Genomic DNA, 27900 nt, shown 5'->3' with positions numbered 1-27900 from the left:
TCAAGAGCCAAATATTAATCTTTCCCGATATTAAAGTTTATTTAATACGAGATGATTTTTTTAAAATATATTCTTTCATATACATGAACTTTTGAAAAATGAAAATTGATTTTTTGATTATATACTTAAAAATATATCATTGTCTGTCAATTATATCACAAATTATTGAATATTAGTTGATGAAATCTATTACATTTCATAAATCATATTTATAAACACTTTTTCTCTGTCTCCCTTTGCCTCTAACTAGCTATCGAGTTACTTCATTGCAAATTTACAATCTAATTAATCCATTCTCCTTATTTGAGTCACAAGGCTTCTTTACATATGTCCAAGCTAGCTACAAGGTAATATTTTATCAACTTTGTCAACAAGAGGTATTAACCTAACTTTCCCTAATGCAATAATTTATAATCCTATCTTATCTAATACGTGTACTTCATCCAACATCATAATTCATAACATCTCACCTCTGTCACAATGAATTAATTTATTTTCGTAAGTTGATTCTTTTCACAGAGATTTAGTTAATTTGCTGAAGTTTTATGTCAGCAGCGCCTTAAACAACCCTTATATTTTATATTGGGGATTGAGATTTGCAACAAAGTACAACATAAGTGGATTTTAAAAAATTTAAAATAAAAAAATAACATGGTAGTGGGTTAAGGGGTCAAGGTCAACCCGATTAGATTTGGACGAAAGATGGAGGGTCACCCACACGGCCACTGGCAACACCTAACCCACTACAGAAAAGGTCACCTAATAGTATACGTTAACTAGTACGTAGGTAATATTTAAAGAGATTTAAGATAACGTGATTCAAAGAAATTCAGTAAAAGGAACTCTCAAACATCTCACACTATCTAAAGATATGCTTAATTAAGTATATTAATTTATTGTTGGATCTATCCAATAACTCATTGTCGGACCCTACGGGACCATCAGCATATGCTCAGTCCTGCTAATTGTTTTGGAATTTCTTAGCATTGATACTGCATCAGAGATAGTCTTGTAATCTTTTCTCAAAAAGGATCTTATTAAAGTGCATATGCGAACCAATTGAAGATTTAACTTAAGGAGCCGACTTTAGTACTTTTTTTTTTCTCTTATAAGTAAAATATATGTTGAAGATCAGCTACCAACTGTAGCATGAGACATGCCCAAATTGGGTGAAGAGGAATGTTAACAATATGCAAACACTCAACATAAACCAGCAAAAAAAGAAGCCAAAAATATCAATAAAATAAATGAAAAACACTCAGTAGTATACTTATATGGACGTCGTCCCCTGTCAAAACCAGAATTCATGAGCCTGCAGCAAGGCATATCAGAAATGCTCATTCCAAATAATATGATTGTCATGATTGAGGCATGCAATTTAGTGGATTAATGCTCCAATCCAACGTCACAGTTGAGTTATATCAACTTTAGTTTTGAACGTATACGCCCAACAACGAAACTTAATTAAATCCATCGATTGTTAAAAAAAAAAAAAAAAAGAGACCCTGGTTGGATGAAATATACTGCTATTTCTTATTAGTCATAAGTTAAGACCAAACAACCACTTCCGTATACATCATGTTCATGAGTATGTTTGTATATATATATATATTAGTAGTTTCAAACCATGATCTTTGTGCAGTTAAGTAAAATCTTTGAAAGAAGGATAAATTTCTCACTAAATAATTAATTGAAAGATGATGATTTTACACTTTTAGTGTTTTATTAAGTAGGAGTCTTTGTGAGAGGGATTGAGACAAATTTGTCTTTATTTCTATTTCACTCAAAAAATTGATAAGATAATTTATTTAATTTCAAAGTCAAATCGATCGATTAAATTCCGATTATTTATGAGATAACATGACGTCAACCCGATAAATTTATTTTAATACAAAGTTAATCCATTGACCAAACTCTTTTAACGTGAGAATATTCCAAATGATACTCCGTTTGATATAGAGCATTGTAAACATATAAAGGACCCTCGTGCACCACAGTAGCTATTTGATGCTAGATGGTACCAGCAAATTAACCACACACATATTGCATTGTAAGATTGACTGCAGCTTAACCTATTGATGCAGCATTATTATTTAGGAGGCTGATAAAAATAAACCTTCACATGCATGATGTGTGACTCGAGGCTTCAATCCACAATTAATTAATTAAAAACCAATAACCGAACCACCTATATATGACAATATTAATACACAGAGAGTAACAAATAACAGATTAATTGTTCCACAATCCAAAATTCATTTGTGGAAGTGGCCCTCCATCGAATTTGGCAAGGGCAAGAACCAAACCTCCTATGACAGTATTAATACACAGATAGCAAATTTCATATTGCTCCAATTAATCCGAAATTCATTTGCGGATGGGGCCATCGAATTTCACAAGGACGTACAAAAACCGAACCACGTATGTAAGACAGCTAGCATTAATACACAGATCTAACAAGTATAACAGATTGCTTCAGATAAGAATAAATCAAATGAATTGATTCCAGGCTTCCTAAAATTTTTAGAAAGTCTAGACTCATAACTGGAAGAATCTTGAAGCCGCCAATTTGGATTTTCACTGTATCCCCATCAGAGGAACTAAGAAAAAATGTGTTACTAGCTACCCCTTTCATATGATTATTTATGTTTAAATTTTTTTTATTTGAAAATAATTGGTGTTTTAATTTAAAATTTTAAGATCTAATTTTGTTTTCAATTATACCATTATTTGATAATTACTATAAGTATATTAGTTAATAATGAGATATTAAAAAAAAGATACTGTAATTTTTTTAGTTTAAATTATCTCGATCCGTTAAGCATTAATCCTTAATTCATGTGCACTAGTCTAAGGAAGAAGTACGAACACTCCTAATTAAGAAGGAAGAGAGATAAGGAACACAATATATACTATAGATATAAGATTTGATGCAATAAGTAAAAGAAAGCTAAAGTTTAGAATACTGAAACATAATGTTTGCAAATAATCGAGAGAAAACTACATTCAGCAATCAGCGCTTTTTTTTTTTTGGTGAAAACTACATTTAACACACAACGATGCAAGATTCTCTTCACCGATGCAGTACCTAAATTCATGCATGCATACTATTCTCCCAAGTCTCGCGAGAGTTTTCGAGATTACGTACTTTGATGTTGCGTGTATACCATTATGATTTGAATGTATATTTGGACTTTAGATAGATGCCAAAGAAATCTCAACGAAGTACCTAACCGACACATAGTACAACAAGCTAGAGCTCAAATTGCACACGTTGGTATTAAATTCAACAATTATCAGCCTCCAATTTGAATCCCCATTCCAAAATGTCAACATATTGTTTCTGCTCTCGTTGAAAGTTTGCTTTAGGGATCATAAAACACACGTAATCTCAGAGAAAGTTCTTCATGATCACTTCATTATAAAAAGGGCTGAAAAGGCCTAAACTTTTATCATAAAAAAATGGCATCTATCTCTCCTCTATCCTTCGTGCCCACAGTCAATAATGTCTCTTCCAACTCCATCGCTCCCCCTTCTCCGTTGCATCCATTTTCACGATTCCAATCCATTAAAAATAGAAAGCCAAAACCCCATCATATTCCTAGAATCACATGCAGTGGAAACCAAAACAATCCAACACCAAACCCTAATTCCCAGGGAGAACCTCCACATATTGTAGGACATAGGAGGAACGTTCTACTTGGCCTAGGAGGGCTTTGTGGTGCTGTTACTCTTAACAACAACAACCCTTTTGCCTTTGCAGCTCCAATATCTCCTCCTGACCTAAACACGTGCGGTCCACCAGACCTACCCGCAGGTGTAAAACCCACCAATTGTTGCCCCCCATCTTCCAAAATCATAGATTTCAAGTTCTCTCCCTCTAACCAACCCTTGAGGGTAAGACCAGCCGCACATTTGGTCAACGATGAGTATCTAGCCAAATACAAAAAAGCCCTTGACCTCATGAAAAAACTCCCCTCTGATGACCCGCGTAATTTCACCCAACAAGCCAACGTTCATTGTGCTTATTGTGATGGTGCATATCACCAAGTTGGGTTCCCTGACCTCGATCTCCAAGTCCACAACTCCTGGCTCTTCTTCCCTTTCCATCGTTGGTATCTTTATTTCTATGAAAGGATCTTGGGGAGCTTGATCAATGATCCAACCTTTGCCCTTCCATTTTGGAACTGGGATGCTCCTAAGGGCATGCAACTTCCTTCCATTTACGCAGACCCTAAATCACCCCTTTATGACACTCTCCGCAATGCCAATCATCAACCCCCAACACTCGTAGACCTCGACTTCAATCTCGAGGATCCTATTTCCAATGGCAAAATTTCCAACAACCTCACCATAATGTATAGGCAAGTTGTGTCTAACGGGAAGACTCCTACATTGTTCCTTGGAAATCCTTACCGTGCTGGGGATGAGCCTGACCCGGGTTTTGGATCAGTAGAGAATGTTCCACATGGCCCTGTTCATCTTTGGACCGGTGATATCAACCAACCTAACATTGAGAACATGGGAACTTTCTATTCAGCTGCAAGAGACCCCATTTTTTATTCTCATCATTCAAACATTGATAGGATGTGGTCCATATGGAAAACACTTGGTGGGAAAAGAAGGGATTTTACTGATTCAGATTGGTTAGAATCTGCGTTTCTCTTCTACGATGAGAACAAGAACCTTGTGCGTGTGAAGGTCAAGGATTCTCTTGACACTAGAAAACTAGGGTATGTTTACCAAGATGTTGACATTCCATGGTTAAATTCTAAGCCCACGCCGCGTAGGTCAAGGGTTCAGAAGGTAGCATTAGCACAAAATTTTGGTGTTGGTGCAGCACATGCTGCTGAGACTTCAAGGAATGTGAAGTTCCCACTAGTGTTGGATTCAGTTGTGAGCACAATGGTTAAAAGGCCAAACAAGTCGAGGAGCAAGAAGGAGAAGGAAGAGGAGGAAGAGGTTTTGGTGATTGAAGGGATTGAGTTTGAGAGAAACACACCTGTGAAATTTGATGTGTTTATCAATGATGAAGATGATAAGCAGATTCGACCAGATAATACAGAATTTGCAGGAAGCTTTGTGAGTGTGCCTCATTCACATATGCACAAAAACAAGGACATCATTACTTGTTTGAGGCTGGGACTTACGGATTTGTTGGAAGAATTGGAAGCGGAAGATGATGACAGTGTTAGGGTGACGCTGGTTCCGAGATATGGGAAAGGGCGTGTTAAAATCAGAGGCATCAAAATAGAGCTTCTTTCGGATTGAAAATTATCTATATGCTTCAACTACTTATATATGTGTGTGTGGTAATACATATATGGTTACTAGTTTCCAATAAAGTGTGTAACTCATAAAGAGATATTATGTATTTCCTATCATATGCTGATTCATTTAATACTTGATAAATAAAATAAAAGATTAATGCGTATGGATAATATAAAATAATTTTATAAAAAGATCGATGACCATAACAGAATTTCAAGATCGATATAGAGTTATATTAAGAAGATATGTTTATGTAGTTAAAAGGATCTAATTTAACTAGTTGAATAGAGTGATTGATAATAATTAAAAGTGATTGTGAAAATGTAATTAAGTAAAGTACTGTTGTGAGATTTTATGAATTTTTGTATGATTTTGTTGCAAAGTATAACATAAAAGTATAAAATATATGTTGTGTTATGAAACTGACAGTGTAGGATCACACATTTAAAGTGAGCAAACAATCAAGAATTTTATGAAATTAATTATAATTAGTTTATATCAATTAAAACTAAGTTCCTGCGTTCAGCTTATTCGAAATAGTTTATAAAATAATATTATTTTAATATGATATCTAATATACGTTTTCCAAGAAACACACAAGAAAACCCTTCAGAAGCAAATTAATATGATTAGTTCCTCTAATATTCTACTATTCTTAATGTGTCATTAGCACCTTAAGATAAGTGAAAAGTGCTAATTAGTTGATAAGTGTATTAATTTGTCATAAATAATAAAGTTAAAATAAAAGTCTAAAATCTATAGATATGTTGATTATACTTAAAGTGATACAAACTTAATTATTAAATAATTAGAAGAGATAAAAAAGAAAAAGAATTATAAGTGTAAAAATTGGGGTAAAAGAAAAAGAAAAAATAACAGAAAAGTAAACAATAATTTAAATGTAAAATATTAATTTTATATCGATAATCTTAATTTTAACATAAAAATATATGCTAAATATTAAATTAATAAAATTAAAAATAACTTAAAGAACAATTAATAAAAATTGACTAGATCATAAACGAAATAAACAAATCAAGTTTAATTTCCCAATTTTTTGAATAAACTAAATTCAATTTATAAATTTAGAGTTTAATTTTGATACATTGTAAGGAATTTTGTATTGTTAACCAATTAAAAATCATACTAAATTTAACTTTTAAAGTAATTATTATAAAATTAATATTTTTTTAATTACGACACAATTTATTATTACGTGACAGTATAAAAAATGTATGTATTATGATTGTATTCTAATTAAATTCTAAGATTAAACGTTTAATCTTTGTATTTTCACAAGAGAAACTTAATCTTTAAATTGTTGACTTATTGACATTTTTAAACCTAAATGTCCATAGGTAAAAAAAAAAAAACTGGAATGAGTTAGCATATTTTTTAAACGTGGCTTATGAAGACAAGTCTAGCTATTTCGTTTTATGAGGAATTTAAAAGTTAAACATAAAAAAGTCTTTTTTCTCTAGGTGAGATTGATTACAGAGTCGTGAATTATATTTATAATTAATCAAGTTACGAGCTTCTAGGTCTCTCTTAATTATTTTGTCTATAAATTTTCTTTTGTCCCACTTCCTATAGCTTACTAAATACTAATGAGTTACTTACAATCTAATATCCATTCTCCTTTTTTGAGTTTTTATAAGTCTTGTTTACCCATGTTCAAACTACTTAGTTACAGGATAAATGTAAAATTATTAAAACATCATTATGAATAATAAAGAGAAAACTACATTCATCACATGCAATTAAGGACGCGAAAGACTTTTTGTCACGGGTGCAGTTAAATTCGTCCATGCATCTGCTCTCAAGTCTGATCATAAGAGGGTTTTCGACGATATCGCGTACTTGGGCGTTGTGTGTAAACCTTCATGTGGATTTTTATTTAATTGCTTGCCAACGACATGCATCTCAATGAAGTACGTATCAGATTGAAGTTAGCAGAGCTCAAATTCACACGTTGGTCTTAATTCATCTATTACCAACTGCAAATTTGCATTCCGATTAGCTAAATGTGAACATATATATTATTATTTCTGCTCTTATTAGAAATTTGTTTTAGTTGATTATCAACCACACGCAAATTCAAGATAAAGTTCTTCATCATGAGTTCATTATAAAAAGGGCTGAGAAGGTCTAAATTTCTAAAACAAAAAATGGCATCTATTTCTCATCTATCTTTCGTGTCCGCAGTCATCAATTAATGTCTCTCTCTACTCCACCACTCTCCCTTCTTCCTTGCATTCATTTTCACAATTCCAATCCACTAAAAAGAGAAAGCCAAAACACCTTCACATTCCAAGAGTGACATACAGTGGAAACCAAAACAATCCCACACCAAACCCTAAATCCGAAGGAGAACCTCCACATATTGTAGTACATAGGAGGAACGTTCTACTTGGCCTAGGAGGACTTTGTGGAGCTGCAACTCTTAACAACAATAACAACAACAATCCTTTTGCCTTTGCTGCACCACTATCCCCGAACATAACCACATGCGATCCACCAAACCTACCTGCGGGTGCAGACCCAACAATTGTTGCCCCCCACCATCTTCTTCTACAAATATTATAGATTTCAAGTTCCCTCCCTCTAACCAACCCCTGAGGGTAAAACCAGCCGCACATTAGGTCAATGATGACTATGAAGCCAAATACGAAAGAGCCCTTAACCTCATGAAAAACCTCCCATCTGATTATCCACGTAATTTCGCCGAACTAGCCAACGCTCATTGTGCTTATTGTGAAGGTGCATATAAGCTAGTCGGATTCCATGATCTTGATCTTCAAGTGCACAACTCTTGGATCTTCTTCCCTTTCCACCGATGGTATCTTTATTTCTATAAAAGGATCTTGGGGAGTTTGATCAATGACCCAACCTTCGCCATTCCATTTTGGAACTGGGATTCTCGTCAGGGCATGCAATTTCCTTCCATTTATGCAAACCCTACATCACCCCTTTATGAAACTCTCCGCGATGCCAATCATCAACCCCCAACACTTGTAGACCCTAACTTCAATGACAATCCTAATGTTGACGGAAACATCTCCACCAACCTCACCATAATGTATATGCAAGTTGTGTCTAATGGAAGAACTCCCAAGTTGTGCCTAGCTTAGGTACTGGCTCCTTAGAGAATGTCCCACATGGCCCTCTTCATCTTTGTACTGGTGATAGCGACCAACCTAACTTTGAGGACATGGTTAGTTTCTATTCGGCTGCAAGAGACCCCATTTTCTATTCTCACCATTCTAATGTTGATAGGATATGGTCCATATGGAAGAAGACACTTGGTGGAAGAGATTTCACTGACTCGGATTGGTTGAATCCGGGTTTGTCTTCCACGATGAGAATAAAAACCTTGTGCGTGTAAAGGTTAAAGATTGTCTTGATGAGAGAAAGTTAGGGTATGTTTACCAAGATGTAGACATTCCATGGTCAAACTCTAGGCCTACACCGCTAGGATCTAGGGTTCGAAAGGTTGCACTAGCACAAAATTTTGGTGTTGGTGCAGCACATGCTGTTGAGACTTCAAGGAATAATGTGAAGTTCCCAGTGATGTTGAATTCGGTTGTGACAGACAGTGGTGAAGAGGCCAAAGAGGTCTATGAGCAAGAAGAAGAAGGAAGTGGAGGAGGAGATTCTAGTGGTTGAAGGGATTGAGTTTGAGAAGAGCACACCTGCGAAGTTTGATGTGATAATTAACAATGAAGATTATAAAGCAATCCGACCAGATAATACAGAGTTTGCAGGAAGCTTTGTCATGGCTCAGGCGATTTCTTTTAGAAACTAATTCCCAATCAGAATTTATTTTGTGTGAGCGTTTTATTAAGGAAAAAGAGGAAATACATATTTTGTAAAAAAAACAGCAAAATATGTACATATTTAGCCAACCGAAACATCGAAATAAGTGCATGAGTGCATGAGTATAGCAAAATATGCATCTATTTCATTGTTGCTCTTGTGATAAAATATGTATTTCGTTATTTCTCTCAATAAAATACTCACACAAAACCAGTTCCCTTCTTAAAATATTTCAAAAGAGACCCTGATTGAGAATTAGTTTTAAAAGAGATCTCCTGATATCAATTTGCCGTCATGTGCCTCACTCGCAGAAGCACATAAACAAGAACATCATTACTTCTTTGAAGCTCGGACTAACGGATTTGTTGCAAGATTTGGGAGCAGAAGATGATGATAGTGTTATGGTGACGCGTGTTCCAAAGTTTGGGAAAGGTCGCGTCAAAATCCGAAACATCAATATAGAGCTTATTGCAGATTAAAATAAAATTATTTATATAATATTACTACTTTTATATATATATATATATATATATATATATATATATATATATATATGGTAGTTATACGGATAATAATATGGTGATAATGCATTGTCCTATAAAAGCATTTCCGATTACGCGAGTGATTCGGAGGGAGATAGTATAGTTCCTATACAATAAATTCGTGGCTTCTACATTGGAGTAGCCTATCTTATTCTTATTTACGGCGACATGATATATATGAGAATACTTGATAAATAAAATTATATGTTGTTTTTCTTGTGGATTCTTGTCAAGAGTGAAAATTTGTTTTCCAGTTTTAAGTCTGTAACTTAAACACTTTAAATATTATATTGAGTAAATTTGTGTTGCTGGTGTACACTAATATCGCACTATTTTCCTTGTTTTAGTTAATGTTTGTAAACACTTAATTTTATTAGGATAAATACAAAAAAATAAAATATAAATAAGAAAAACAAAATGATAACGAAAAAAAAGATATAAAATATATGGAAAAAGGTTTTATCCATTCATTTCTGGTGAACAATAATTTTCTGCAATTTGGTTCAAAGCACAATAAAAGGAAAAATACAAAAACTGTTAATCAGCATACTCAAAGTTTGTAGCATGCATGAAAACAAAAGATAATAGAGATCAATGTCATATCATACTCAAACACGTCAACAACAACTTTAATTAAGAGAATGCTACAAAAAAAAAAAGCTGAATAAGGAAATACGTACGTTTTCTGAATATTAAAAGAATGCAAAAAAAAAAAAAAAATTAACCAAAGGAAGTAAAGTTTGAGCAGCAGTTCCCTGTCTGAAGATAAAATACTTGCACTCTATGATCTCATGCATCAGTACTCTGCATGGAAAACATATGTACCCTCTTAATTGCTTTTTTTTTTTTTAAGAAAACTCTCAGATATAAGAAACTTTAGCATTTTCTCCTGATAACTGCTAAATAATTATATTCTGATAGTATAAAATTAGTCAAATATTGGTCTGAAATTAATTATTTAGTAGTTATTTATGATTAAAAGTTAGAAAATTAATTAAATTGAATTTTTGGTTGCAGATATAAAAATTGGAGGTGTAGCAAGCAAAAAGGACAGAAAAATTGAAGAAAAGAAGAAAATTTGAAGAAGGCCCAGTCCAATACGCGCATCATGGGCTAAGTGGGCCAGGAAGTACACGTGCTAAGCGCGGGATGTCGCGCTAAGCGCGCCAACGAAGGTCCAAAGCCCACTTCAACAGCTATAAATAGAGAGTCAGTCCAAGAGACAAAAGACACCAACACATAACCCCCTTTCCTAGGGGTTTCATTTACTTTCTTTCACCCCCTTCTCATTGTAAAACTACTCTCATGACTATGAGTGGTTTATCCCCTAGCTAGGTAGCCTTAAAAAAGGCAATGATATATGAAGCATTTCAAGAGTTATCAATATATAAAAAGAGGAATTCCCTCCAAGTTTTTTATTTATTTACCATTCTTTCTTTTTACATCCTGTATCTCGAACTTGCTTTCTGTTAGGGTTTAGTCCACCCGGGAGAGGGTAAAGCCTAATTAGGGGTAAGGAATGAATACTTGAATCTGTTTTAAGAGTTAGGTCACTCGGGAGAGGGTAACGCTTAATAGAACACTAAAAGGAAGAAATTATCGGGTTATCTTTTAGAGGGTTTTCCTTCCTGGTTCTTTTATCTGCTTTTCTTTCTTATTTATTCTGCATTTCAAACTTTATTTTCTGTTAGTCTTTAGGCCACTCGGGAGAGAGTAAAGCCTAATTAGGAATAAGGAATGAATGGGTGAATCGGTTTTAAGGGTTAGGCCACTCGGGAGAGGGTAACGCTTAATAGAACAATAAAAGAAAGAAATCATTGGGTTAACATGACTTAATGCCTCAATGCCCATGTTTTAGCAAACATCTAGAATGTAATCTTAATGCATCTTAGTTATTGAGTCTTCGCAAAGGGCATTTGGAAGATAGGTAATTAAGGTATGCTTGTCATCGTGAGGCATCAGGGACAAGTAGATGAATAGATGTGGGGCATAATTAGTTCACTGGTATTGATAACAAACAAATTCTGAATCCATATATCTAGGCTGATTAGACTTGTTAGGTTTTAGCAATTATAATATATAGATTTTATTTCCTATTTTGATTGTTGGTTTTTCTTAGAAGTAGTTATTCCTTATGTTAGTGTTGGGTTTTAGGAGCAAGTATTTAGGCTTAGTAGATTTAGATTTTATTTGAATTTCGTAGTTATCTTTATCGCAATTTAAATATTTTATCTTCTAATTTTATCTTTTAATCTTATTTTTAAATCTTTTATCTTATCTTATCTATTATCTTTATCTTTTATTTTAAATTTTTATCTCTTGCTTTTAAATTGGGTTTGCATTAATTTAAGTACAAACAAAATCCATGTGAATTCAACACTCAAACTTCCAACAACTTTACTACTTGTGACGATTTCATACATTTGTCAACGAGCTAACATCTCCATTCACGGATCAAAATCTATTGTCGGCAGTCTCTCTTCCCTTTATTTCCCCCAATTATTAAAAATTGACAACTCTGTTCCCAGCTGTCATTATTCATGGAGGTTTCATTCAAGGAGTTTATAGCTTTGTCTCTTCTATATTCTTCTTTAGGCAACTCAATTAGAAAGTGACAACTCAGTTATTTAGTTAAATATTTAGTTCCATTTTTAAATTTTTACCTAGTGTGTTGATTTCATGTGTTTATCTCTGATGTGTTCGTTTCTTTTATTTATATAATATACAGGCACAAAGTTTCCAACAAAATATCCCCTACGTACCTGTAGACAACTACTTGACGTTTTCAAACTCTTATTTAAAATAAAAGTATTAAACTAAATTAAATAGCTACAAAAATGCTAAATCAAAACTAAAATGGATAGCCTGCATGCGACATGTTAGGTGTAAAAATTGGTGATTTAGAGAAAGTTATTATTTTCAATTAAATATTTGAACAAAATAAATAAAATTCATGAAAGGTATATTTTAACAAAATAAAAAATGGATTTCAAAAAATATATATGTCTTAGTTTTTTTTACGCAAATTATGTCTTACAGTATTTTATAAAGCAGTAGTGGTAAAATGAAGTTTTTGTTTCCCATTATTAAACAAATTTAATTATATTTTGAAGGTGAGAGTGATTTTAATAATTTTCAATTGTGAAAAATGGATCCTGAATAATCTATAAGTTTTTTTTATTGCATGATATAAAACGTTTAAAGAAAAATATTCCTTGAAATAAAAGAATATGCCAGGACATAAAAATGAGACAAATTAAAACAAAAGAAATATAAATAAGGTATATTTTATTAGAAACCATCTAAAGTACCCGAACAGAATTCAAAAGATTTCTCTCATCTCTCAAACACAAAAATATCGTCGCAGCCGTATTTAATTTTCAATATTTCGATTGGGTTTGCAATATATCAGATTACTGGTATATATGTTAGAAAATAAAGCTGATGTCAAACAAATAAAAAACGAAAAAAAGCTTTTTTTTTTACAGAGAAAACGAAGAAAATAAAATAAAGCTGATATAAAGACAAAAACAGTAAGTCTTACTTCCCATGTGCCAAAAAAAAAAGACAGCAGAAATTAACGCAGTAATAAGAAACAAAAGTTCAAAACAATATAAAAAACTATACAAATTTAAAAGTCAAATTAAAAGAATCAGAAATACAAAAGTCAAACTAGGATAGCATTATCGTAATTTTAAGTAAAAAGTCGAAATAAGATATAAAAACAATAAGAGTTTGGTTAAGGAAACGTAAGAATGACGTGTTCATCATCAGGTGTCCCACTAATTTAACAAGGTGTATAATTTATTTTGACATATTCAAATTTTTAAAAATTAGATATGATTTATTTTAATAATCAATTCAAATTAGTTCAAATTGTCACAAACCACTCTATATAACATGTATTTTTTTCTAAAAACATATACTTTTTTAAAAATAATTATTTTAACATTAATTTATTTATGAACATAAATAATTAATCTTAAGCACAAGTTGTGCTAAAGATTAGAGAAACAACTACCAACCAAAATAAGATTAATTTATATACTATGTATCGATAATAATTCCAACTAACTAACAAATGCTTTTTTTAAGTTTGAATCTCAAATATATAAGTGTATTAAATATTTAAGAAGAATTTTATCATTTATAATAATAATAATTTCATTCAACTCGATCATATTTATCTGCCATGAATATAGTTTTTATATATAAAAAATAAAATTAAAATAACTATGTATTATATATAAAAAATGACTTAATAATAATATTCAATATGACATTATATTATATTTATACTGATATAATTTATCTTGAAATATATTCGATAAAACATATTTGATTTTAATTTAATACTTTTTAAATTTATAATTTAAGTATATATAATATTAAAATTAATGTAATATTTTTTAATTTAAATACTTCTTAAATTCTCAATAATTTTAATTTAATAATTTTCAATTAATGTATTGATATAATTTATCGAGCAATTGAACTTTATTAATATCAAAAGAGCTTAACCTTAACATAAAACATGCCAAAGACAAGCGCTTGTCTGATAAAAGAAAGCACAACTAGAAAAATTACTAAGAGTGAGTTTGAATAAGCGTTTAAATCCTATCCAACACAAAAAACTTCCATTAATTTTGTCCTGTCACGTTTTGTGTTGAAAAATGTGTGAAATTCCGTTCAATGCAAGTGCAAACGCCTATACAAACATACACTAATTAGCTTCCCACCCCAACTGAAAACAACGACCGTACGCAATCTGCACAGAACCAAAACAATAGAGAAACTGGTCAGAGATATTTAATTGTCGCCCTTGTCATCTTCGAAAAGTATATGCTTGATTTTTTTTAGGAAGGTAGTAGATTTGAGCTTTATATATATATATATATATATATATATATATATATATATATATATATATATATATATATATATATATATATATATAGACTATAGCCTATAGGTATTATAATTCTATACTTCTATTTGAGTCGGATTGGAATTGGATATCAACCATAATTTTTTTTAAATATTTACTATAATTACATTTAAAATAATTTTGTGTCAATTGAATATACTTGATGATGAAAAAAATTACAATTAGCTCTATACTATATATATTGTGAATGTTTTGTCTCAAATTAAGATAATAATATATCTTATTAATGAGGATTACCAACATCATATTTTTTAATACATTCTTTCTAAAATATTATCTATTTTTATTTTCAATCAATTTTAACTAAAAAGAGATATTGTGTTAAAGAAGTATATGATAATATAAATGATAATATATATGTTCCTAACATTTCTCTCTTAGTATCACATGCTATTTATTCTTTGTCTTTCTCATCATATCATATGGTATTACTTTATATATTTATATTTATATTTGTGGGGTTTTTTTTTCTCCAGTAAATGAATATTTTCAAAAAAAATTATAGTAAATTTTTTTATCAAACAAATTAGTCTCTCATGCATTTAAAAAATTCGTGTGATCTGTATACAGAAAAGACAAAAAAAAACCCCGTAGAAAACAGAAAAGATTCCGAGCGTTGTTTTGGTGGCATAACATATAATTATCGCAAAGTATAGCAGTTGGAACGAAATTGCATTGCTCAAATTAGAATGGTGTAATAATACTATAAAGTGAACAGGCCCCTGGAAAGAAAAAAAAAATCTGGAATTGTGATATTTGCACACTATTTCATACATGATACCACCAGAACTTTCGTGGAAATTGACTGTCTTTAGCTAGCTTGCTCGTCCATTCAGCGGAGAGGATCCAAATTCCAGGCCATAACCAAAACAATAATAAAAGTATACAAATAGGATTATGTTATACTACTATTTAATTCGTCTTAGCATAAAGTATTCCCAATTGATCATCGGTATTATTTATTATTCGTCGATGATCATCTGTATTTGGAATTCGTCAGGGAAGATATAGTGACTCGCACGGCAATGAAACTTACTTTAGAAGAATAATAAACAAATAATAGCAATTCCAGTTGATCCTCGTCCACGTGATTATTAATTGATATCATGTTAATCTTCAACATTTCTCTTATTTTGATGAAGAGAATAGTCTACCGAACTTAGTTATAAAATGGGAGGCATTTCACAAGCTTTAAGCACACAATATATTGCATCTACCAAAATTTGCATTTTCCAAAATAAATCTATCTATCACATACTCATGGCTTCCCTATATCCTCCACCCTTTTCCATTGCAACCAATAATAATACTTCCACCCCAGCTGCCACCGGAACCCATGTTTCTACCTCTTGTTCCATCCCCTTAATCAGAAATCACAATTCCAATGCCCCAAAAGTTGCGAAGTCTAGAGTGTCATGCAAAGCCACAAAGGGTGGTGACCAAGAAAACCAATCAATAAAAAACATCAACAAAGACACCCAAGAAGAGGCCTTTATGTTTGACAGAAGAAATATCCTCATTGGCCTAGGAGGCTTTTATGGTACCCTAAGCAATGATTCATTGTCCCTTGCAGCACCTATCTCCCCTCCAGAGATAACCAAATGTGGCCCACCTGACCTTCCCTCAGGAGCCAAACAGACCAATTGTTGCCCTCCAATTTCCTCAAACATCATAGACTTCACACTTCCAATCACCCCCCAAGTTAAGGTCAGACCCGCTGCACATTTGGTAGATGCCACATACCTCCAAAATTACAAAGAAGCCCTTCGTCGCATGAAAGCCCTGCCTCCCAACGATCCACGAAGCTTCACACAACAAGCTAACATTCATTGTGCTTATTGTGATGGTGCATATCACCAAGTTGGGTTCCCTTCTCTTGATTTTCAAGTTCATAACTCTTGGCTCTTCTTTCCCTTCCACCGCTGGTACCTCTACTTCTATGAGAAAATCTTGGGAAGCTTGATCAAAGATCTTGACCCAAATTTTGCCCTTCCCTTTTGGAACTGGGATTTCCCCAATGGCATGCCAATGCCAGCCATGTACACTGATCCCAAGTCACCACTTTATGACTCCCTCAGAAACGCAAATCATAAACCGCCAAAACTCGTTGACCTAGACTACAACGGCGTTGAAGACCAATCCTCAACACAAGAACAAATATCAACCAATCTCAACACCATGTACCGGCAACTGGTGTCAAGTTCAAAGACTCCAACGCTCTTCTTCGGTAGCCCTTACCGTGCAGGAGAAGATAGTGATCCCGGTGGTGGCACTGTGGAGAACATTCCTCACGGTCCGGTCCATATATGGACCGGTGATAACACACAACCTAACTTTGAGGACATGGGGACTCTCTATTCTGCTGCTAGAGACCCTATTTTCTATTCTCACCACGCTAATGTGGATAGAATGTGGTCCATATGGAAAACTCTTGGAGGAAAGAGAAGTGACATCAAAGACCCTGATTGGTTGGAATCTGGGTTTCTTTTCTACGATGAGAACAAGAATCTTGTTCGTGTGAAGGTTAAGGATTGTCTTGATACTAGAAAGCTTGGATATGTTTACCAAGATGTTGATGTTCCGTGGTTAGAAGCTAAGCCAACACCGCGTTTTCGAAGAGTGGTTGCAAGGAGCTTTGGTGCTGGTGCAGCACTGGCTGCTGAGACTACTAATAAAACTACTAATAAGTTTCCTTTGGTTTTGGATTCAAGTGTGAGTGCTCTTGTGAAGAGGCCAAAGAAGGGAAGGAGTGAGAAGGAAAAGGAAGAGGAGGAAGAGGTTTTGGTGATAGAAGGGATTGAGTTTGAGAGGGATTTGGGTGTGAAGTTTGATGTGTATATTAACGATGAAGATGATGTGCCAGGTGGGCCAAGTAAGACTGAGTTTGCGGGAAGCTTTGTGAGTGTGCCTCATAAGCACAAGCACAAGCATGGGAAGATGAAGACTAACTTGAGGCTTGGGATAACGGAGTTGTTGGAGGATTTGGGTGCTGAAGATGATGAGCATGTGGTGGTGACTTTGGTGCCCAAGTTTGGGAAGGGGCATGTCATCGTTGGTGGGATCAAGATAGAGTTTCACAAGTGAGGATGGCGATAGTTAATTGAATTGAAAAAGTTTGAATGAAATTAAGCCATATGCTTGCTGGTTAATTTCACTGTTCATAACGAGGTTTGCACTAGGTTTGAAAAATGATGGTTGGATAAAAGACGTCCTTGGAGTACCAAGAGGTGAAATCGTATCTAGCTATAGATACGATATATATGTTATACTATGTTATGCGATTTAATAGCGAGAAAAAGATTGGAAATAATAATAAGCGTTAAAAGTGTGTAAAATAATTCGATTTTCAAATATGATTATTTCATAAGGTTTTCACCAATAAATATATAATTGAAGTTTTCAGTCACTAAATTGCCTCGTACCGTGTGGCACTTCTCTTGGAGACAAGGATCGTGCAGATTAAGGTGCTAGCTAGTTATTATAATTATATCCCATGTTAGACCACTTTAAATAATAAGAAAAGGAGAAATATATATATATATATATATATATATATATATATATATATATATATATATATATAGTGTATAAAAAATGATACAGATTTCAAAATCTAAATAAAGGATCTCTGCGTTATTACAAACGAAAAAATTAATTTATGAATTGTGATTATCATTTTCTATACCCTTCCTTCACGTCCATATAAAATTCTATACCCTTCCTTCACGTCCATATAAAATATTACATCGTTGATTAAAATGAAAGAAAGAGTTAATAAAACAAAATTCATTTCTATGACGTGTAAAAAATGTAGGCTATGTAAAATACTTATCAGTATACATATCTTGTTTACAGTGCTTCATATATAATGGTTCTGTTCTGTTTATTAGTCTGTAACATCGAGAGTCGAGACTAAGCGTGCTAATTATGTGTGGTAAGCGCCAAATATATGGATGTGCTTCTTCATTTACGTCGAGGTGAAGTATTAATATTTGATAGGTTTGAGTGATAACAACGTTTGTTCTTACTTTTTGTTACAATAATAACGAATAACTATAATGTAATTGAGAAATGTTAACAATTTTATTTTTAAAGATCCTAATATGATGTATTTATTATTTTCTATTTAAATTATTAAATGCGTAATATGAAGGATTTCTTTTTAAGATAAAAAAATATAGCTAAATAATAATAAGTAAAAATAACTTAACAATAATGATGATATGTATTATATATTTGTATAGGAGTATTTATGTAATTTTACGATAACAAGTACTTGCGAGTATGAATACCTTGATACTCACCCCATTTATTTAATGAATAGTGACAATATTGATTTAAATTACTTGTGGATATACCCATTTAGCTATTCATCTTCTATTTGATATAAATTTTACCCGCATATGTCTACAATTATGAAAAAGTTTAGTATTCCTATTTTTAGGAGTTTATTTTTTAGTTGAAAACTCTTCAAATAAAATATGGATTACCTAATCGAACCCCGCACGGCACTAAACTAATTTATTATATCTGTTACTTAAGAATGACCTAAAATACACTGCATGTGCTATTTTGTTGAATATGAAAGTGGTGAATTTGAAACTATGACTAAGGAGCAACATTTAATCTTGCCATCGAATGATAATTGCATTATTATAATTATAAAATAGTTCATTCTGAAGAGAAACTAGTGAATTTATAAATGTTATTTTGGATGACAGTATACGTGTGGCTTACGAAAGTTAATAAAGGATGACAAACTGGTTGCTTGTTGGACCATTTCTAATGGTGACAAAAGTGTTCCTAGTCATTATTGGGCGTGTCAAGATCGACTCTTAAGTCTTAACTCTTAACCCTTCCTCTTACTTTTATGAAGTTGATGAACACGTTATCATATACTCTATGCTAACATTGTCATTCTCACTCAGTCAATCATGTATCCTAACTTTTTTGTTGAACGTTCGAAGCTTTTCGTTACCAAAGACACATCTTCCGTAACTGATTAACTACCTGGTGATCACCTTCTTGAAAAACTTTACATTACATCTGAAGAGAGGGGATAACATAGAAATTTTACACACAAAAAAAGGTCGGAAATGGGAAGACTTGGGCTGGAGTTGTAACAATTGGACTCTCCTCGTTTCGTGGAAAACTGGGTTTTGTGGGATGGGCTGGCTGCTATTTTGTACTGGGTGTTGCTAGGTGCACCCAGCATTATTGCTGGTGCACCCAGTACTTAAGGTAAAATGACGAAAATACCCTTGATCCGTAAGCCTTTTACGGATCAACATGATCCGTAAGCTTTTTACAGATCAACTTGATCCATAAGATTTTTACGGATCATGTTGATCCGTATTGTTTCGTAAAAGGCTTACAGATCAAGTTGATCCGTATCAATCTTACGGATCAACTTGATCCGTACGATTTACGGATCACCCTCACACACACCCATCACAAATGCGAAAAAAGCGTAGGGGCAATTTTGGTATTTTAATTAAATGCTGGGTGCACCAGCAATAATGCTGGGTGCACCTAACAACACTCTTTTGTACTGGATGTTGCTATTGGCTCCAATGGGTTTTACTATTGGCCATATAATTCCTCAAAATTTCAAAATTACCTATTCCCAAAGAGAATTAAGAAGGTAAAGGTTCTGCATAACATAATCACGATTTTGTTGTACATTTGTGCAATGGAATCTTGTGCACAATTTTCGCACACTCCGTTATGCAATGGAATCACGATTTCATAATACATCTTAGTGTGGAAAAAAATACATAACAAAACCATGATTTTGTTATGCAAGGGAGGTTAAAAAATGATGGTACAACAAAAGTGTGATTCCATTGTACATTACACTACGAAATCACACTTCCGATTAGTAATTTTTCTTAAAAAAATTGTACAATGGAAGTGTGATGAAGTCATACTTCCATTGTACCTTTTTTTCATAATTTTAAAAAGTCTTCAGAAATTACATGTATTGCATACAATTTCATAGAAATATCAATTACATATTGAGGTTCACATCCATAAAAATAATGGGATACACATGTAACTTTTGTCATGAACAAAATGTCTACTACATATTTCAATCCTTAGAAATGTCTATTATGTATTGAAATCCTCTAACTAATTCAAATTGTATTGAGTTGAAAGCTTGTATGTGTTGATTGTAAGCTTTTGCCATGAGCGAACTTTGGGTGTGTAGTAACTTCTCCATTGTAGTACAACAGGAGGCAAGGGACAACGATCCTTTAAAAAAATCTCCATTATCATATATACAAGAGACAAAGTTAGCCAAAAAATCAATATTAGCTTACAAACGTAAATGATATCTTTAGTAGATATTATATACCTACAATAATTGTGCAACACAACAAAATCATGATTCAATTATATAAAATTGCAAAACAAAATTGTGATTCTATTTTGACTACGAAAACGAAAAAAAATTGGTAGTATATGAGTGTACAGAGTGAAGAGAGGAAAGAAAGGGAAAGAGAAAAGAGAGAATGAATTAAGAAAGAGAAAAAAAGGAAAGGAGAAAGAAGATATGAAAGGTGGAGAAGGGTAGTTTGGTAATTGTTCTTGGCTGGTATGGGCCAAGAGCAATTTTGTTGGGACCAATAGTAATAACCTTTTGTACTAAAGTCAACTACCCAAGGTATGGTGTTAGGTTGTTTGATGGAGGGGAACTCTTGTTCCCAATACCAATATTGTTATTAACACTATCAATCCTTAAGAAAATTTTCTTTTGTCTACTCACCAAATCCTTACACCCCTTTCCCTTCCCCTTCCCCGTAAATTTCTCAGTTCCCCAACCTCGTCTACCACCATCGCGTGTGACCCCACCTTTATCCACCACCTCATGTGTGATCCCATCCTCCACCATTGCGGCTTGAAGGTCATAGATCTAACTCCCTCTGCGATTTCCAAGGAACAATTATAGGATAAAACAAAATGACACCCACCTGGATAGTGTCAACAACAATTGTGATACTACAAGAGCAATCCCCTTAATGAAGTAAGTTCAATATATATCGGCCTGTATCCAAACAAATTACTTCGTGACCTTTAAACTCTATTTATAAATACTACATTTGTTCCTATAAATAAAATCGCTTTAACTCATTCACACCTTTAAATAATCATATTAATTTATCAATTATTTATATTATTCTTTTAAAATTATCCTTTATTTTTTCACAACTTAATTTTTTTTCGCCAAAAAATAATTAATATCTAAAGAGAGAATGTTGAATTAATTAGGGTATGTTTGGTTTGTATTTTCATTTTCTATTTTCATTTCCTGTTTTCATTTTCTTAAAACTGTTTCCATTTTCAAAAGATTAAAATTCTGAAAAAATATGTTTGATTTGATTTCTTGTTTTTTGCTTTCAAAAAATAAAAACACTGAACATGCTTTCAAAAGGAAATATTGCTTAAAATTATATTCCTTGTGTATTTTCATTTTAATCAAAATGAGGTTCTGATTTCAACTGAAAATAAAATTTTATTGTTTTTCATTTTTGATTTGTTTGAGAAAATATTTTCACTGAAAATGAAAACAAAAATTCAACCAAACACATTTTTATCACTATTTTCTATTTCTATTGAAAATAAAAATAAAAAAACAATTCAACCAAACACCCCTTATATTTTGTCACATCAGAATCCCTCCAAAATTTATGCCAAGAACTCAGCAAAAGAAAAAAAAAATCCGAGAAGGTATAAATCTATCATTTATATATTAATTAATCTCACCATACCGGATACTAGAGTGAAGAAGTGATGGTGGTGCTGGCAAACTTGGGAATGGTTCCTGGCGGTCTTATCCAGATAACACCCGTTTTCTGCTAACGGTGAGAACATGGGGAGCTTCTATTCTGCTGGCATCGGCAACAAACCCATTTTCTTAATTTCCTCAACATAGTCAGGAATTTTAATAGTTGAAAAAGGAAGTTTAAAGGTTGAAGTAAAGATGATGGAGAAGGGGACAGCGCCAAAAAAATAGAAGTTACCCATGCTCTCAAAGTTAGGAGAAAATGTAAAAACTGCTTGTTGGTACTGGTAGTGAAGGAAAGCTAGTGCAACATTTATAGGCTACCATTAGCTGAAATGAAATTATTGTGAAAATTCAGCTCGGTAGTACACATGTACTGCTGCCTTGCTGCCTTGGCTAGAAAGAGTACAATAGTACAAAATCATTTTCTAATTAATTGGTACTGCACGTCAGTAGCTAATTGTTTTTTTGAAAATGGATCTCTCATGTGTAATTTTCACTTGGATCTCCTTTATGTGAAAATCTTCATCATTAAAATTTCATGTCCTTCTTCTTTTAATATTTATACTTTCTCTTGATTTTCTCTTTCAAGTACAAACTCATGGTGGTGTCTAATGTGGAAAGCTAATAGTATTTTTTAATAGGTTTAACTGTTTAAATAACTTTTGGTCCTTATAAATTAATGTGTTTCTTTTATTTTGCTTTAGTTCTTAATTTTTTTTAATCTTTTAAATATTTGCTTTTTTTGTTTTAATTTCTGCAATTAAGTAACAACCTTAACTACTAGAAAATGATATATATTTTTTTATAAAATATTTTTTAAAATCTTTTGTTAACTAATTTAACGTGATCAGCTGTTGTAAATAATAAATACCACATAAAACTAAGTGTGGTTATCATGACTATAAAAGAGTTTGTATGCCAATTGGGCTAAATGGATGAAGCTTGGACATCAGCCGTAATAGAGTGTCTAGCCCAAACTGTAGCAGACTTGGGTTATTAGTGAATTCGAAACAATATCCTTCTACCCAGTATAAAAATATAGAATTTTAATCTTAACAGTGATATATAATCTCTTATTATACTCTTTTTTAAAAATTTAAATTAGTAATTATTTTTAAAATCTTATTTTTATATTAAATTTATTTTCCTTTTAAAGCTTAATTATTTATGCTCTTCAAAAATAAGTTTTCGAGATTTTTTTTAATTTGGGTAAATTTGATATTTTGGTTAATAAATTTTGAGTAAAAGACAATTTAATCAATTTAACTTATAAAAAGTTATAATAAAAAAAATGAGGGTGTTAAGTAAGAAAAAAAATAAAGGAAGGATATTTGTAAAGTTTAAAGATAGAAGTACCTATTTTTTTTAAAAAAAAACTTAAAATAACAAATAATCTAAACTAGAGGAATCAGATATGTAATTAATTAAAAAAAAATAGAATTCACTATATGCTAATTGAGAACGAGAAATTGATTACTTTAAAACAATTTAAAGGGAGCTGTGAAGCACCGAGTCTAGCTCCATACTTCCAGTAGCAAGAGTTCCCCGCAATTGATTTTGAACCTCTTCAAGCAAAACTACCTCCTATAAAATATTATAACTCCATTTCTCTAACAATAATTTAATATACAAATGGATTTTGACTTATTTAAAAAAAGAAAAAAGCAAAAGCCCGATATATGATAAGTATATAGCTAAAGAACCTCACCATGACAAATTTTTACTCATCTATATTGTTTGAATTGTATTGTAGCCGAGAAAGCAACCACTTTTTTTTTTTTTAGCTTTTGCTCAAACCAAGATCTAGAGCTTCTTAACTGAAAAAGGGGGAAAAAGTGCTTTATGACCGTATCCTCAAGAAATCAAGCTTGTGCAACATCATGGCTGGTTGGGATCACTCTCTATTTCCTTAGCTAATTCTCTTGTCAGCTTGTCAGCACGATCATCGTGTCCACCAGCTAATGTATAGACCCGAAATGCGAATTGGAAATCCCTCCAAAGCAACTTAGCATCTTCTTTTCTTTTTCCATCACTAATGTTTGATCCTGAATCTCTGGTAGGCAGGTAGCAGCATCATTGCGCCTTTCCTGCATTGAGTTTATGCAAATTCTCATAATGTTAATCATTCTAAATGATTCTAAGGTGATTTGATAAAAAGTAATTGTGCTGGTTTATGACTGTTTTCTAACCTTTAGTGCTAACTCCATGCAATTAGATGAAACATCCACCATTGCTTCTTTGATTTTTATAAGGATGTGGAAGTCGAATTCAATGTTGTGGCCTTTGAATTTCATGGATTCTTCATCTTTGTTTCGCTCCAAACCATCTAATTCTGTTTTTATCCGTATGTTGGTCTTGTGAGTCAGAAATGAATGTACATTACATTAAAAAAAATTGCATCATTGAGGGGATAATAAATCTGAGGATCCTGAATTTATTGAAGTAACGTTCAACCTTGTCAAGGAACTGGCCCATGGGAGGCACTATATTCCAATTTTGGAGCTCAGTAAGAATTGAATCCAATCTAAGATAAAGCGTGGCAGCCATTCTTGTAGCTTCTAACTTCTTCGAGGGGAAACCTTCAAACCGAGATAGCACCTACATAGCAAAAGAACTATCATGGTATTGAAAGAACTAGCAATATAATATATACGGTAGTGCATTATTTCAAAATGGAGTTTCTAAACTCATTTGTGATTCATCAGTTAGATTCTCAAGAACGGATTCAACATCTTTATGGAACTTAATAAGTTCTGTCATATCATTAGTCCTGAAATTGGTAATAGCAGATCTCAGTTCTATGATCTGTTTTGTGTACCTCTGAACATCTTCAATTTGTTGAAAATAAGATGATCTAGTAGTAAAAATAACAATAGAGAGTGGTGAGATATTTGGCTTCAAGACTTGAAAACTAACCAAATGTGTTGTTCTGGATTGTCTAAACTGCATACCTTTTTGCCATCTCTGCTAGAGCATCAGCCATTCCTTGCTTTCCTCCAGTGCTTCCTGCTCCAATTGCACTGGTTCTCCCACCGGATGATTTACCTTTGAGGCTAGATCCTTCCACTTTTCCCTTGAGAGTTCGATACAGGTTGCCTAATTGCGTCAACCTTTTCAATTTGGTAGTTGCCTTAGGACGCAAGGATCTCCCTGTTCCAGGTGGAGGAGGTGGTGGAGCAGCAGCTCCGTTTCCTCGTGGAAATAGTGGTGGAGGTGCCGGAGCTAATCCAGTTTTGAAAGGCACTGGCGGTAGAGGTGGTGGTGGCAGTGCCATATTTGGCTGCAGCACTTGTGGTAATGGGACAGTGTATGTTGTGGGAAGGAGTGGTGCTGGTGGAGTTGGTGTTAGTGGTGGTGACGATGATATCGATCCTGGTGCTTTTTGCTGCAGGGTAGGTGTTTCTAATGGTTTGGGAGATACTGATAGGTTCTCCACATCTTCCTTTGCTTGAGGTTTATCATATGTTTTCCCATGATCACTAGTTGTGTCCGAGTGAAGAACTATCTCTTGTGAAATGCTTTTTCCATGATTTTCAGCTTTGTGATCTATTATTTCCATGTTTATAGTTGGTTTCTTCTCTATCTTGTGGATTTCCGTGTGTGGTGGTGACATATGGTAAGATAAGCGCTTTAAATCAATCGGGTTCTGCTTTGCCACACCTTGAATTCTGAGAGACCAAAGTGGTGTGGTAGGAGAATAGCTGCTTTCAGAAAAGGAGTTGGAGTTGGACATAACTTTTCCAAACGAGCTAGATGGTGGGCTGAATTCTTTTTTGGGGTCCTCTTCCATGATATCAAACTTTTCACTAGCAAAATTAATCAAACAATCAAGTGTGCCCGACATGGTTTCACCTGCGAAACAAATAAAATGACAATTAACTCAGATTATACCAAATTCAACGGAGACATTTGACAGAAATTCTGAATTCTGATTAATCATTTGATAAGAAAAATGAGATAATAGCATACCCAGTTGCCATATATTGGTGTTATCTTTACAAGATGGCAACTCATAATTGTTTTTTTCCATACAATCGTTGTTCATCATCCAAGACTGTCCAAGAGACTTTAAAGCCTGGCGGAAGTAGGCAAGACCCTAGAGGAAAACTTTATACATTTAGTATTCTACTAGGATACAAATTTCTGTAATCAGAATTAGAATAGTTTTATGTGCTACATTTTGAAACCTGATCTATAGACTTCCTCCAGGGTTGCAATAACCATCTGCAATATGACAGATGAAAAACAAATGGAGGCGAAATCATCCTTTAGTTATTTATTTTTTCAATTTCATAGAAAGAAGTCATAATTCGTAAAGTACCTCATGTAAGGAAGCAGAACTATTCAGAGGAGCAAGGTCCATGATGTCCCTGAAGACAAAGATCTTTTTATGGACCTTCATCATTGAAATCAATTGGTCCGCACCAACAAATGACCACTCAATTGACCCCCCCTTCCCTTCATTCTGAGCCATAGAAGACTTCTTGGGTGTGGTAGAGCTTTTCATTGACTGCATATATTAAACTTTGAGAAGGATTCCCATATATAAAATCTGAATAATATTTCGGATAGCTAAAATTGAAATCCCTACATTTTGTATACTAAATTACCCCTTTTAACGTTAGATAATAAATTTTTATGATTTTATCTCATGAAGGTTCTCTAAATGTTTCCACTGACCTTTCTTAAGAAAATTTGATGAATGAAAGGTATTGTGACAATATAACAATTCCGATACTAAGCAAAATTGAAGCAAGGAACATAGCATGTCATGGAAAATACAATGACAAAATATATGGGATTGGCTTTGTCAAAAGTATCAAAATCCTAATTAATATCCAGATTTTGAGTTTGTTCTAATAAGATTGGTCTGTATGCATTTGCTCATATTGCAACCCCATGTTGAAACAAGAAAAAGATCAGAATCTTACCTCAGAAACACATGACTTCCGTCCAAAGAGCAGTGGCTTCAAACCACATAATCTCACATTAGCCATGCCTTAATTGGTTTGCTTATATTGACTTGAAATAAAAGAAACACTATGATGTTCGAACCACAACTTCACAAAGCGCGTATAAGCAACCTGACATGTTCAGCTCAAAATGTAAACCTGTTGAAGATAATTAAAAGACAAAATAATTCTATAGAATAATTTACAAGAGAATTCAAACCTTTGTAAGAAAAACAAATCAGAAATGGATATTATTCAAATTGAAATGATAATAGAAAATGCGAGACATGCATGCAATTAGGGGGTTACACCTAATGGTGGGGCAACAATTAAATTATGTGAGTTCTAATGTTAAAAAAGGTTCTTTTCTACTTCTATGTCGTGGATTTGATGGGGAGCTTTATGTTGGCGTTTATGCTTTGTGTCTTCATCACAATTCACAATAGCTAACCAATGCCCAACACAGAAACTGGTAGTTCAGGAATTGTGACAAATTCAAAAACACCATAAAGCTATCAATCCAGGAAATACTGTGTGGAAAATGACTACTTTTTATGATCAAAGACAAGATGAGTACTTTTG

The 27900-nt window shown here is 33.0% G+C and overlaps 2 protein-coding genes, 2 long non-coding RNA genes, 1 other non-coding gene and 1 pseudogene across 5 annotated transcripts; 3 read left to right on the top strand and 3 right to left on the bottom strand.

Annotated features, from left to right (window-relative positions):
- Positions 1-3440: 3440 nt before the first annotated feature.
- Positions 3441-5434, top strand: LOC100803171 (polyphenol oxidase A1, chloroplastic). Its single transcript, XM_003545834.5, has one exon. The coding sequence runs from the start codon at positions 3463-3465 to the stop codon at positions 5269-5271; it is 1809 nt and encodes a 602-aa protein (XP_003545882.1). The 5' UTR covers positions 3441-3462; the 3' UTR covers positions 5272-5434.
- Positions 5435-7439: 2005 nt separating this feature from the next.
- Positions 7440-9566, top strand: LOC100807975 (polyphenol oxidase A1, chloroplastic-like; annotated as a pseudogene).
- A 6117-nt stretch (positions 9567-15683) lies between these two features.
- Positions 15684-17915, top strand: LOC100801048 (polyphenol oxidase, chloroplastic). The gene has a single exon (XM_041009902.1). The coding sequence runs from the start codon at positions 15748-15750 to the stop codon at positions 17659-17661; it is 1914 nt and encodes a 637-aa protein (XP_040865836.1). The 5' UTR covers positions 15684-15747; the 3' UTR covers positions 17662-17915.
- Positions 17916-20556: 2641 nt separating this feature from the next.
- LOC121173609 (uncharacterized) lies at positions 20557-22652 on the bottom strand. The gene is made up of 2 exons (XR_005888781.1): positions 22350-22652; positions 20557-21503 (listed from the first exon to the last, which is right to left on the bottom strand). It is a non-coding gene; the product is annotated as an uncharacterized lncRNA (long non-coding RNA).
- MIR4996 (microRNA MIR4996) lies at positions 22436-22625 on the bottom strand. The gene has a single exon (NR_048808.1). It is a non-coding gene; the product is annotated as a microRNA MIR4996 (primary transcript).
- Positions 22653-23932: 1280 nt separating the features above from the next.
- Positions 23933-27900, bottom strand: LOC102666297 (uncharacterized protein At4g04980). Its single transcript, XR_003264724.2, has 8 exons — positions 27298-27900; positions 26554-26876; positions 26336-26462; positions 25318-26218; positions 25060-25220; positions 24801-24966; positions 24545-24709; positions 23933-24419 (listed from the first exon to the last, which is right to left on the bottom strand). It is a non-coding gene; the product is annotated as an uncharacterized protein At4g04980 (long non-coding RNA).

This window comes from Glycine max, chromosome 15 (assembly GCF_000004515.6).
Source record: "Glycine max cultivar Williams 82 chromosome 15, Glycine_max_v4.0, whole genome shotgun sequence".
In the NCBI taxonomy this organism is placed as follows: Eukaryota; Viridiplantae; Streptophyta; class Magnoliopsida; order Fabales; family Fabaceae; genus Glycine; species Glycine max.
This window is presented reverse-complemented; position numbering and strand designations above follow the sequence as displayed.